The sequence below is a fragment of the Bombus impatiens genome, unplaced genomic scaffold (genome assembly GCF_000188095.3).
Source record: "Bombus impatiens unplaced genomic scaffold, BIMP_2.2 scf_0543, whole genome shotgun sequence".
NCBI lineage: Eukaryota > Metazoa > Arthropoda > Insecta > Hymenoptera > Apidae > Bombus > Bombus impatiens.
The window spans coordinates 330,180-345,162 of NT_176962.1; the positions used below are offsets into that span (position 1 = coordinate 330,180).

A 14,983-nucleotide genomic window follows, 5' to 3' on the forward strand; every position below is an offset into this window, starting at 1 on the left:
TAAAATAGTTCTGAAAATGCTCTATTCTTTCTAGGTATTTAAATAATTAATAATAACAGATACTCTCTACGATTCTTTTATATTTATTAATTATTGGATTTTACTGAGATCGTTTAATTCCTATATTCCTCTTGTAAGTCCTTTTTTATTGAAGAAATATGTAACAAAAGCTAAAACGGAAAACGAAAGATTTACATTAAACTACATTATATGCATACCAATTTAAATAACATTTTAATATAATGTACGTAATTTAATACGTTTAATGGCGCTCTTCCGATTCAAAAACGATCCAAAACTCTTACAAAACAAGCTACATTATTCCTATTCCCATGATTCATTCGCATCACCCTCTAGGCTCGATCCACATAAGAAAAGAATGGTCACGAGAAACGAGAGATCGTCGAAAAATAAAGTGAACAAGACGAAGTGAAAAAGAAAGGGAAAGCCTGATACCGGTAAAAACTCGACGACGAATAGAAAAGTTCACGACGTAGAACGCATTTAAATAATTGCTTTTCGTTTTGATCCCTCGGTCTCATCACATCGAGACATCGTCGTCTCGACTGACTCACCCGAATGAACGCGCGGCTCGTCACACGTAGACAGCTTTCTCCGCGAGAAATTCGTTATCGGAAATCAAAACTATTCGCGATATTATCGACAGTGCTATCTGGTTCCGCCGATATACCAAGATGTGCCGCTATCATCAGATCAGAACAGATTTATTTTTCGTCTCCCCGGAGCACAACCAACGACGTTCATCCCCGAGATCTCGAAGCCCGCCGGCAGCTTACTCTATGACGACTGCTAAAAAATGTTCCGTGGAAAACCGTGGGACCAGCCAGCTTCCCCGGAGAAATTTTTTCCCCTGCACAGTTCACGTCGCGTCGTCGAGCGTGATTTCCGGTGCAGAGTGTCGCAGAGGTTCTTTTCACGTGCATTCGAGGAACATCCCCGTCGCGTGAAAATATCGCGACTGAACGAGCAGTGTTGCGTATATGGGCTGCGTATTTGAACGAGGAAAAATTGTGAATCGAAGTTTGAGAAGGGTTTTTGGGGGACAGAGAAATGTTAGTGACTTAGAAATTAGAATTGTATATACTGCGTTATTGACCAAGTTTGATTTATGTTAAAAATGAATTATACACTATATTTACGTTTGTTACGACTAAGCCTAAGTGAAACGAATCGAAATGAAACGGATGTGTTTTTATTAATTTCCAATTGCGTGATGATCGAAGTCTTTTTTAACGGGTTAAATGGTCGCATATTATTTGTTAGTTTCGCGAACACTGGTCGTAATCGAGCTTAAACTTTAAAATATCGTAAAATATTCAATAACATACATTCTACAACAAACTAATCCTATGCGAAAACGAAATGCAGCGCAAGTAACAAGTTGTAATATTATTGTAGCGTCCCGATGAAAAGTGGTTCATCAAGCATAATTCATTTTCATAGAATTAGCACGTGATCGAAATCAAGGCAGAACTCGAGAATCGGCAGATTTATCGCGGTCACGTGTTATTTAGGTATGCAAATTACGCATCTTGCTCCACAGATCGGTAAAGGTGAAACTCCGGCGAGTTGAAGGCACGAAATCAGGACGCTTGGAAATTTAACGAGCGCCGGTACAATCAGAAGCCGCCATTGATCGCGTATGAAGAATCGAAACAATTGCTACCTATCGACGTGTACGTATCGCTTTGAATTGCAAATGCGTCGCGGGATCTTAAAATTCGTGCCGGATCGGCTGGTGTTTTTCGGTCATGTCGGGCTATCGACCTTATTCCATCGATTCCGATCGTCGAATAAACTCGGATAAACTCGCGAACGCGATTCTAGAAGCTCTCAATCGACGACATAGGACTTTCGTATTGAGTTTCCACGTGAACAGGTGTTAAACGAAGGAACGAGCGAACGGGATAAAAATAAAAGAGCGAAATCGCAGGGTTGAATGAGCCGGGCTGAACACGCTGGTTGCGACTGAATTTCGCGTTCGAAATGTGTGACGAGAGTTTGGTAGAAGAAAAAGTAGATTTACCGAGTTTTATATTCAAGTTAAGGATACGCGAATAAAATATAGCTTTCGTCATGTTTGCAGGAAATTTCAGAAACTTCAAATATTTCAAAAGCATAAAAATAGAAACAATAAATGACCAGAGAAACGTATAAACAGATAAATAAATATGTATATTGGAAACTAATAGTTAATACTCGTGTGACGATAGCGTCGCGTCACAGGTCATCATATTGTTACGTAACTTTGTATAATAGATATTAAAGTATCACGATTTCAAATAAAAGTATAGTAAAATTTAGTCAGATTCAACGAAGGATAAAACGAGGAGTACATAGTTAAAAGCTGAACATTGAAATGTGAATATATTTCAAAACGGATTGAAAATATATTAATACATTGAAAGTATTAAAAATGTACTAATGATCCATTATTTTGCATAAATATAAAATTTCAATTCAAATATCTTTTCAATTGCACGAATAACCAAAATAATATCCCTATCGCCGTTCGCCTGTTCGAATACTCGATTGCAGCAGACATAAAAAAACCTTTTCGTGATAAAACGCGATGTTCATCGGATACGACTAACCTGTTTCACTGGCGCATGTGTACACACAGCTTTCCCCGGGCTGCAGCGTATTACACAGCCGAGAGAGCCGTGGTATCTGATCTAATCCTCGCAATAGCATTCCCAAAACGCCGTGATTATCCGTTATTATTTCCTGTGTTTCTTTAAATAAAAACAATACAGCTGGTGAACCGTAAACGTAACAACCGCGCGAAATTAGATCGCTTCCCGGTGACTCTCGCGCTGTAACTTATGCAATCTCGTCTGTAGTAGTCGGCTCTTTAAGTAGCGTTTACGTTAGGCAACTTTTGCTCGATTGACCGAGCCGATTGATCGATCTCGAATCATTGAAACTCAGTTGAAAGTTTTCTCGTGTAAACCAAATTTCAATCAAGTGGAAACCTTCGAACAACTTGTGATCGCTTAAACTGAAGTTATGCATTTGTCCACTTTTGATCCAACGATTTACTTTTACGTCACGTAATTACGAATTGCGTTAGGCTTCGCGATTTGTTCTTTTGGTTTCCGCGAACTCGTTCGTTCTGCTTTTCGTTCGAATCGGGAACGGTTGAAGAAAGGAAATGTAGAAGTGTTTCGTTACGTGCGCGTAATTGCGATAACGAACCTGAGGGAGTTATGCTGTACAATGTACATGCGATTTCTGACCTTCTTTCCGAGTTGATTGTTGGGATGTTTTATGGCCGGAATCGTGCTGCAGTTCATTGTGCAGTGTCTTTTCTTTTTACTGGATCCTATCGGCCGACAGTTCTTTCTTTCGTTTTTATATGCGAATGTCAGAGATATAGCGAAGAAGCAGTTTTACTTTGTTAGAAATTTGAGAATGCTACGCGTAGTTAATCGCAAGCTTATCTTTGTGCAAAAGAATTTCCATTTGTAATCGAGTACATGAGATAGTAGCAAAGTTTGAAAACAGAGTATTAATAAATTTACAGATCTAGCATCTCATAAAAATGTATAAATATTATTATCAGAGGAAGAATTCCATTTTAATTAATACTCTGACAAATATTCTGTTCTCATATTATTAACATTCGCCTTTTTCCAAATTTACAAAAATTCCTATAGCAAAATATCCATTTATAATCAGGCGAAAATCCAGAGTTCATGTTTCCAATTTCCAAACTCGACGCAATTCTTGGTTCGATAGTAACACTGAATGAAATAGACATAAATTCTAGTTGTTTTATCATCACCACCATCAGCATCAATCAATACATTAAATGCTTATTAACGAGCAAATAATTCATCTTGGTACCTCGCGTTCATCTCTCTTCCTATCAGAAACATTTACGATTACCTCCGGCCAACTCTCCATTCCCTCAACGATAATTCATAGAATCAGGCATCGCTACCATCTTGCGTCTTTCGATTCCCACAAAGGCCGGCGATTGCATCGGTTCACAAATCGCCGAGCGATTACAGTACGCACGCGTGCGTAGTTCCTAATCGCAGCGATCAATTTCGCGTTCGCGAGACGAAGAGAAAGTACGCGTATAAGCATACGTTTATACCTTGCAAAATGGCCAGGGTGAAATTCCCGGCTAAACGACCTATCTGTTCTTCACGCACGATCATCGTAGTTACCATGGCGATCCGTAGGCTTATTTCGAATCTCCCCGGCTTGTTTCTAAATCTGCGTATTCGCCGACTAAGCAGAATCCACGTAAACGTTCATGATCAGTCGGATATTCTGATAAGTATTTTTGACGCACACTTGTCGACTACTCTAATGTTAGATATGTTCTACTCTCGCATCGTACAAGATACTGCGTAGTTTTGATTACAATTTTGATCGCTCATTTTTAATTATTTGTTGTAGATTGATGTTAAATTTATAGATTAACGCGTTGACCGCCAGCCAGATTTTATATAATTTTCCCTGTAAACTGTAATAGATTGAAATATGCCACGATATAATATTTAATTTTTGCAAAATATTACGTTATATTGACAAACTTCTTTTCTGACAATGCTGTCTAAATCATCCACGTCATTAAAAAATTTTTACTTCACAAAATTTATCTTATTTTGATTACTTTAAAAAACTTAATCGCACGGGCTATCAACGATCTTGACAGTCAACGTGTTCGTTGAAATAAATTGATAGAACGTGTGGAAAGATTATTCGCACAATTGACGGATAATAAAACGTAACTTTAAAGAACGCCAAAATTTCGAAGCAATTCCAAGAACTTCCTATATCTTCCTATTCCTTATTCCATCAAGATTCAAGCATCACGGAGCTCCATCAATTTGTCGCTCAGCAGCCGTAGAACCGTCAGCTCTGTGAGATCGAAATTCATTTCCGACGATCCCGCGGATATATCCTGGTTGAACCGCGGAAGCCTAAAAGCGCTTAACTTCCAGCTACCATTTGATCTAGCGTGCTCGACGCATCGAATTCCCGCTGGAGATCGCGAAATCGGCTTAACGGACTCGACGACCGCGTTAAACCACGCAACGTTTTACGCAACCCTGTAGTCTCCTACATATTTATCCGAGATTATTACGCTTTGTCACAGACGATCCACCGGATAAACAGCTTAGAGAAAAAGAAGCAACCGAATGCGTTCGCGTTTCACTTAATCACTGTATTAGGTTAAGTCGCGTATACACACGCTGTGCAAATGGTTTCGTGCATTGTTGATGAAAGGAATATGCCGAGGTCGTATTACACTAATCTTTTGGCTCGTGACAGTAATTGCGAGAATCAGCAGAAAACCAGTGTAAATGGCACAGATTCTTTAAAACCCTTTTTGTTATAGAGGAAATTTTGATACGAGAAAAATCATTTGGAAATATTAATGTATTGTGGCTGTGATTACATTGTATTATGTTTTTTGGCGAGCTAAGAAAAAATTATAAAAATACATTTTATCGGAATAAATTATTTTTGTAATTACTGGAAATCTTTAGTTTCTTTGTATTATTTAATACCAGTTCGCTATGCATGGAATTTTGAATCAAGCATTTTAATTATTTCAGCTTTTGAATATTATAGGTGGACCGACTGATTATATAACCACTCTTTAAAAAAAAAATTAAATTGTGAGAATACTAATCATTAAAAAAATACAAAAAGAAAAAAAAAATAGTGAATTATGAAGTTAGTATAAAATATTATTTAATGTTTGACACGACGAAGAAATAAGAAAACCAGGATTCTGTATATTCCCAGGTTAAAGGATCAAAAAGTCGAATTTCTAATCTCTCACAAATTTCATTAAAAAATGTAGGTCAGCTGTGACTAGTCTGGTGAATATAAAGAGTAAAGAAGCGAAAGTATAAATTCAAAAGATTTACTTTAAAATTCGATCTCCAGCAGGCACACGGTTCTCAACATCTTCATCGTTTCAATCTCATCATGATTTCACATAAATAAGGATCATAACCTCACCCCAATCCGAGATCCACTTCACGCATCGAGGTATTCACCTAGCAAAAAGCCGACTCTCTTCATCTACTTCAATCCGGGCCAGCGAACAACCTCTTGGAATCGTCGGTACGTGCATCGAAACGCGCGATACAGCGAACGTGCGAGATACTTTGTGAATCATGGAGTACGATTTATTTTCAAGCCATTCGGCCAATCGAAACATCGTTCATTCCATGAAACAAAAGTGGGATCAGTGACTTTTCAACGTGGCAACGATACCTATATCAAATTCTATCGAAAGGAAAGAAATAAACTAGAAAATATGAATATACGAAACGATCGGTAGCAACGCTAGAGATTGCGAATGTTTATGTAATTTATGGGACATCTAGGTACGAAAATGTATAGAATGTTCAAAGTGTTTAAATTATTTGCTATGTACGATTCGTGGATTGCAGGTAGAATTTTGCTTATTAAATTTAAAAAAGGCTATATCTCATACGTATAATAATAATAATTCTCAAAATATTTTCTGGACAACTGGACTATGGTACTGTCTGTATTTCTCAATGATTCACACGAAACTCTGTTTTCTCGTTAATTATATGACACTTTTATATATCACATGATTTTCTGAATCGTTGCTGACGTTATCAATAAGTTACCATAAATCGCAATTCGTACTGGTCTCAACAGAGAAATTCTTTTTAGACAAATTTTTATCCTTTCGATTTATATTATTAAAAAAATAAATGGAACAAATCTCTATCTACAGGTTCGATTTCTCTAGTTCATAGAGACACGAAATGACAGAAAAATCCGTAGGCTTCTTATCACAGTGTGAATGCACCACAGAAATCGAAGATGAAGAACCATTTCTCGCGGACCAACGCGGAATCATTGTTCGATAACCCAACGACACTCGACGAGATACGACTCATTTTTTATTGACCGGCGTTCCACTCGTACGAGCATCGAATGGCGACTCTTCTAGCCCGTTTTTCGTTTCGTTCTACAGTTTCCTTCGGTCACCCAGTTCGTCCTCGACGCGTACATTTTTCTCCCCTTATCGAACGCAAAAAAAGAAAGAGAAGGAAAAAGGTAGAGGTGTCTTTTCGTAATTTCTGGGCCGACAATCCAAGAACCGTGGAAAGTTTCCCGTGGCTCGAGAAGACTGATGAATACGAATCAGCGGACGGTCGACTTTTTAATTACAAGCCGTCTTCTACCGGTGTAAGCAATTTTCCGCACCGCCTCCCATCGATCTTCGAGATGACTGGGAATAAATGACCGCTTACGAAACTTCTGGAGGAAAGGCGATGCCGCTGCGAGGTGAACGTACACCGATTGAATGAATGATGTGTAATTCCGATTTGCAGAGACTTTCGTTCCGCGTTTGCCCGTTTTGTAATTAACCATTGCGAATTTCTTGCAGAAAATTGGGATGACGAAGAAAACGAATGAAACGATCTCTCGATTTTCATCTCCAAGATTTATTCGTTCGAAGGTTATTATCAAGCTAAACTGTAAAAGCTATAAATATCTGTCTTAAACATCATCATAAGCAATGCAACTATCGACATTTATTTACTATAAAATACTAATGGTATGTATGTTTCGTATGCGATATCAGAAATGCAGACACAATCATAAACGTAAAGAAATAATTATTTTCCGAGATATTCGTTATTTTTTTACATTATCGAAGTATTAAAATGGATTTAATATCCACACTGCGCGTTCAGAATTATCCTACCTCGTTATCTCCCTATAATTTCGCTCCATTAATAAACCGTCAATCATTATTTATTAGCAGTTTCCCCTTTTCTCTGGTCTTCTATGTTCCGGGAAAGTGACTCGCGTCATAGAAGCGGAAGCGTCGGAGTCATTGTTTTCGACTTACGCGATAACGTATGCAAATTCGCCCGATCAAGCCGCGCCATTCATTATTCATCGTTTCTGGTGGAACGGTTGTGTTAGCCCGCGAAATTACGAAACGATGAAAAGTCAGAAACTCGTTATTGAAAGGTAAAGGAGAAGAAAGTAGCGGGACGCGGTTATATTACTGATCAGGGGGTGTGGAAAAGTGGAACTGAAGATGAAAGGGCGATGATACTGCGCGTAAATAGGCACGCGTACACCAGACGAGTGAGAATCAATTTTAATGCGGGACAATTTGCGATACAAATTCGATTCGACCCTCGGTGAATAATCTTGGCGGGCCAGCGACCGATTAAATCAGACTTTCAAATGAACCCAGAGGGGTGAAATTGGACTTTTAATTTGAGCGTCGGCTTCGTACAAGTGGCCCCGGTTATTGCTATCTTCATTAAATCGAATCTTTCTTCTAATCGTCAATTTACCGTTAAGCGATATGGAAATATCGAATCGCAGCGAATAAATCTTGTTTATTGGAATATTATGGAGAGCTTCATGCTCGAAGCGTTAAAATTGGCGCGCGCCTGCAGCGTCGATAATTTCCTGCCTGACTCTTCATCTTTGATATTTAAGCTCTTTAATTAGGAGAGCTCGTAATGGCAGGTTTGCAATCGAAATTACATATGTATCCTGACAGTGAAAAGACAGAGCTGTTAAAAAGACACGAATAAAGAGATAAAGATGTTTCAAATATCGAGATCTTTTTTCGATCGAAAATTTTATGTGAAGTGGAATTAAAATATTAATAGTCAGAAAGCGTTGGGAAATAGACTGTACGTTCATCAAAATATCGTTTCATGATGTAACGAGAGAGAAAGAGAGAGAGAGAGAGAGAGAGAGAGAGAGAGAGAATCTCGCGCCAGCCGTCAAATATAAATAACTTACGGGCTATAATTAAAATTTATTATTCACAAAGAGCTATAAAACCAGACTATTGTGATACTCAGAAGTGAAAGCAAATTGAAACTTTCGAGCTCAATGATAAAAATTAAACGAAGGTAACGTGCAATTTTATTATCGTTCGCTGCAGTTTAAACCATGCCTTGTGTCTTTATGCCAATTCATCGTTACGATATGCATTCGCTTCAACTAGCTCCTATCTCTTTAATTCATCGCGAGAACTGACAGGGGTCAATCTATGTGACAGAACGCCATTATTAAATAGATTGAGGGCGAAACTACCACCCATTACGTTTAATCGGAGCCATCGTCCAAGTCAAACATTTATTAAAATTTCTTTCTCGATAAATTCAAATACGAATGTATCAACCGAGCAAGTGTTTTACGTTAGTACTAGAACTATCGACCATTAAAATACAGAAATTGCTATCATGAAAAGACACATAACGCAGTAAGAAAATATATTTTCCGAAAAATTATTCAGATCTTCGAAAATGCAGTGTTATAGACCTATAAAATAACTCGGAAATATCATGAATTTTGAGCAATCCAATAATTCTGATGTTAATATCTTCCCATCTTCTTCAATCCACATTTCTTGATTGAAATTTCAGAAAGCTCGAACTTATTTTCTTGCTCTGATTTATTTTCGAATTGTCGTTATTAAAATCCTCATTCACAGAAGGGCAAATTGATCTCGTTACAGCCAAGGACCGTTGTAGCCAATCTATTTCGATTCTGTGACAAGATATTGGCTCTTTTCTGACTGACCATGTGGAACTTACCGGTGGTGGAGTTGATGAGAAAATAACCTTCCGGATTGCCGCTGGTGATGGAAAAAGTGAATTGTTGGGGCGAGACGTCGCGATCGAACGCCTGGATTTGAAGAACGCTCACACCTGCCGGAGAGTTCTCCAGAACCGATGGATAATAGACTGGAACTTCGGTCAACGGGGTGTTGTCGTTCCTGTCCAGCACCTCCACGTACACCTGCACGAAAATCGGCTGTGAATTATTTACGAGAGGTAGATAAGTCCTCGCTACTGTGCGTTTGCGAAAAAATGGAAAAAAAATTGCCATATTTTTGTAAACTAGAGTTGTGGGCGGATTTTTCAGCATCGAGTATAGCAAAACTTTGAGAAATGGGAATTATATTGTATCACGCGTGCAAAACAACAGAGATTAAGATAAATTCTGTTCGAAAATGATCAGTTTTGAATTTTAATCGGTACAAAATTATTGACGCAATTCGTTTGGAATAAATAATTGCTAAAAGGTATCGTTTGAAAGATTCCTGGAATAATTTATTCTTTCTATCGATTACCGTTGAATGTGTAAGTTATGAAATGTACATTCGTGAACTTCTATTTTATTCGTCGAAGAATGTAATCGAGGAAATTGATTTTAATGTGAAATGAAGCGAAAAGAGCAGGAATATTTGAAGTTTAAATTATAGTAATTAATGTATCACTTCCTGTATTAATCTTCTATAGATACTACGTATAAGACTAAAATCGTAGTTTAAAGTGAATACATATTATTAGAGAGCGTATTTTTAAACAATTCGTTAATAATCTTATTTCACAACGTTGGACAGTATTATTACTGAATTCTCATTTCCTTATCTTGATTATTTTCTACAATATCAGTTGCGGCGTATATAATAAAAATCACAGTATTGATTATAGTGCATTGCAGTGTCCACGATGAGATTTTAGCTGGTCATGTTAAATCACTAGTGAAATTTCTATCTATATACGCAATTATAAAAGTGTCGTAAATTAAACTCTTTGCGTCACGTCGGTAACAGAAAGCCTTTTTCCAATAGCGCAATGTATGTTGCAATATTATGGTGGGAGATAAGTGATACGAAAAATTTGTAGCGGTCGATAGAGAAAATTAGTTCTTTGACTAGCCATCGTTTCGCTACTAGGAGCTTATGCACGTAGAAAGTACGAAATAAATAATCGTTCGTGATATTTTTCCGATACAATGACAAAAATGTAATGGCAGTGTTTATAGTTTAGCGTAAACGACGTTATAAGCATTAATTCTATAATAATTCCTTGATCATTGATCGAAACACAGATTTTTTTATCGAGGAATTAACAAGAAATTATATTAAATCGAAAAATTCATAAATACCCAAAGTTTTACTGTACGTTTGCTATAATATTCTCAAAATACAAAATATTTAAGTAAATTCTACTACTTCTCTCGAATTTTTGATATTATGGTGTCCCAGAAAATATTTTTCAAAGATTAATTATTTCTCCTTCTTTCTTTTTCGTTAAGACTTATTCAACAAACCAATATTATTTGGGAAATATATCTACGTTAATTGTTGTGGCAATGTATTCTCTGCCTGTTCCCATTTTCACTGCCTGAGTGTGAACAATCAAAAATTTCGAAACACGAAGATATTTCTCGGGACAGTATAATACATTAAACATGTAATTTATCTTCCGCATTGCACAAACCTGCAAACTCGAACTCAGAGGAACCACTCCGTGATCCTGCGCGTACACCGTCAGCCAGTATCCTCTCTTCGACTCCACATCCAGCATAACCTTCGTCTTGATGTTACCTGGAACGCCAAAAAACATTTTATTGAAAAGAAAAAGAAAAGGGAAAAAAAGGAGAAAATAAAACAAATCTAATGTAACGGAATATTTGCTCCCGTACAGCGATTCCAGAACATTTCTCGATCGCCAATAATTAAGAAAAAATCAAGTTATGCTCGATCGAAACGTCTCGTCGCGTAACTAATCATGCAAACGGAATAGCTGAAAATAGCCACCGTATCGCGAAACATTTTCACCTCTTCGATATCACCATGAGAAGATGCGAGCTGAGTAGGAACAGGTCGTTCTATGCGCGAAAAATAGGAAAGAAAAAAGAAAGGTGGGAAAAGGAAAGAAGGGAGGAAGAGGAAGACAGGGCAGGAAAGATAAGGAAGGAGACGTTATTACCGTCTTGCCAGATAGCTAGCAACAAGGACCGATATGAAATGACGTGCACGTAGATGGCGACTTGCCAAGCGTGCACCCGCGCGCGCGCTCTCGCGCGTCAGTGCAAAAATTGGACTGCATTCCTGTTGTTAACACGTCGAGCACGTTGTTCCGCGTGTCTTCGATCGTTTTTGCGACATTCCAGTGCTTACGGTCGGTTCTTGCACCGCGGTACATGCCATCAATGAACATACGCTTGGTTTATTACGGTATTAAAACGATAACGTCTCGATACCTGGCGACCAGTGGTCCAGGAACAGGCAAAAGGCTAACAGATATCGAGGCAGCAAAGAGAGAGAGCGAGAGAGAGATGGAGACCTCGATTAATTAGCAATCCGTGATGTTACGTACGAGAGCAGATGTAGATCGTAATCAAGATTATCCCCGATTTGTTCTGTCAGTAATTGCATCTTCAGATTTCGCTGCAGTATCTTCATTAATCCCGATCTTTCGCGTGGCTCGACCCACCAGTTCCTCGATCACTGTACATTGTATGCGTGCCCAACAGTATCGGTATAATATCGAGCTCGTAATTCCACGATATCGATTAATTATCGGAGCCGAGGCGAAATTCAGCCCAGCGGGAGCCAGATACACGTCGGTGTCCTCGGTTATTTATGGCCTCGTTCCCGTAAAATTCACGGCCGTGGAATCGTGATCCGCGCTCACGATTTCATGATTTCCTCGACCGAAGAAAAAAGATGGCTACACATGTAATTGGAGGATAGCGCGGCGCCTGAGATATCAATGGTTAATTTATTCTTCGATATATGTACATAATCCGGTATTCAGATAGAAAAATTTACTCGGTCAACGCAAGTTATTGGATTCCTTGCGTTCAATGACTGGTATTTCCAGGACTGTTGGAATGCTGGTTTGCATTAATATATTGAGTATATTATACCATACTATTTTTTTAGAACTTCCAATCCACCCGATATAAATCAAGAATGATTTTCTCAGAAGCTAAGCTCATTAGCTCAACTTTCTATTAATTTCTCAATCGTATTAGATAAATACACGTTTTAATCTTCAATTCTTCAAAAACAAATAACTTACGCCCATGAGTTCGTTTATTTCAACAAAATGATATAACTAATAACAAATTCCAAGGTTAATATAGAAAATACATATAATGAAAAATGGTCTTCGTAACATCATCTCTCATCATCATTCTCTGCTTTTAAATTTACACGTTTGATCAACGTGGCCTCTAAACGGCTCAAACATAGATCTCCAAAATTAAGAGAACGACGTGCAAATGTTTGCTTGCGGCGCACTGTACAGTGGTTATATCGAGAAGTTTTCAAAAATTCGATACTCTAATCTCTGATATTCACAGTAATTCAAAAGTCCAAGGAAACTTTGATTAATCGGAAAGGAACGTCTCATTGACTCTACACTCTCCGCAATTGTTTCGTAGCCACAGAGCACGCGTTACACGTGTTTTCGTGGCTCGCTCAAGCATAGAAGGGGTTCGGGTACGCAGACACGTGCTGCACGTTTAACAGTGATCGGTGGAAGGGGAGAATAAATTAAATTCGCTACCGTGAACGCAACTTGTATAAGCAGTTTATGCCATCGTACAGTGGTGGAGCGAACGAGACAGAAAGAGAAGCAGATACGACTATATCCTACGAAGTCGAATGCGATGCTCGCTTTTCATGTCCCAGTTTTTCGTCTAAACAACATTACGGACTTAATTTCTTTCCGGATTGTAACAGGGCGGCGGTCGCTTTCTCTCGCGACAAGAAACTATCTTTCTTCCGTGTCAAAAGACACGCTCCACGGAACTTTTTAGACAGGGATAGAGCGAAAAGCTAGAGAAGGATGAAACGAGAAGAGAGATGCGAAGGTGGTGGCTAATGGAAAAAGTTAAAGGCAGAAAGATTTTCTTTGTAACACGGAATGAATTCGTTTGAACTTACGTTCGAGGATATAATTGGAGAACACGACTGGTTGAACGAAGTAATTTTCGGACAAAGAAATACTCATTTTATCTTATAATAATTAATTGTAATTTTAGTTATTTTTAATTGCTTATGCCGTCAGTTAAAAATAAAAAAATGATAATTTTTGTTCTCTTAATTAGCGCCAAATTATTTACAATTCCTTTGTGACTCAAGTAGTCTATGCGGAATCGTTCCTAAATAAATGATTCAAAGTGAGAATGTCTTCCGTGTTATACACTTTTTCCGGTTTCTAACTTCTAAAGCCTGGATTCTCTAGTTTCTTTTCTTCGCACTGTCTGAGGAAGTTACGTTTAATTATCTTTAAAGAATTCGATAACCTACGATATTAACATAAAATACAATACTACGATATACTCAAAATTCGAAAACAAATATTTTTAATGGGATATATAGCCTCAATAGAGCTCAGCGATGCTATAAAAATTATAACAATCCAGTATTCTTTTTAAAAGTTACCTTAGGAAGTATTCTTCCAAAAACGTCAAAAGAGTTAACGAAGATAATATATCACTACAAGAACAGAACATTTAGAGAATAAAATGTATAATAAAACTTTTAGATAGTATTCTAATCCTACAAAATCTCGTGGCAATAGAGAAAAAACGAGAGTGCAGGAATTATGTTCGATCAAAGTGGTCAATCTAGGATTAAAATTAAGTCATTCTCGCGAAAACGAGTTTACCTGGTGCTTTACCGTACAGAATCATCGGCGAGCGGTAGAAAATGAGAGAGAGAGAGAGAGAGAAAGAGGACGCGTTTTAGCTCGTCGCTAAATTAATTTTGCAACCCTATCGACGTCTATGTAATTGCAATGTCAACTTCGTTCTACTGTTTCCCAGCATTCCGCGGTATTCGCTGCTTCCACCGAATAAATCGAAGCATTTCAACCACTACGAATTAGCAACTTTCGAATAATCAATGTTAGATCGAGTTTCTCGTCGCACAAAGTTCATCTGGAGCATGCAATTTCCAAGTTGCCGGCTCGCCCCTTTCTGCACTCTCTGTTCCTCGGGAACATCGATGATTCTAATAATTATAATCGACGACGGGTAGGATTTCGAATAACTTGCTGCTCACTTTATTACGTAATGGTAGAGGGAATCCAGCGAAATTCCAGATCAGAAGAGACGTCCCTCCGTAATATTATTGCGAATCGTGCTCGTTACTAGG

At 38.0% G+C, this 14,983-nt stretch overlaps 1 protein-coding gene across 8 annotated transcripts in view; it reads right to left on the bottom strand.

Annotated features, from left to right (window-relative positions):
• LOC100740873 (fat-like cadherin-related tumor suppressor homolog) overlaps positions 1 to 14,983 on the bottom strand; it is a 340,184-nt gene that overhangs the window by 56,341 nt on the left and 268,860 nt on the right. For all 8 annotated transcript variants that reach the window (XM_012388221.3, XM_024369173.2, XM_024369172.2 and 5 more), the window contains exons 2-3: positions 11,310 to 11,416; positions 9,615 to 9,819 (exon numbers count right to left, since the gene is read on the bottom strand). In XM_012388221.3, coding sequence (XP_012243644.2) covers positions 9,615 to 9,819; positions 11,310 to 11,416 — 312 coding nt within the window. The remainder of the gene's footprint in view (positions 1 to 9,614; positions 9,820 to 11,309; positions 11,417 to 14,983) is intronic.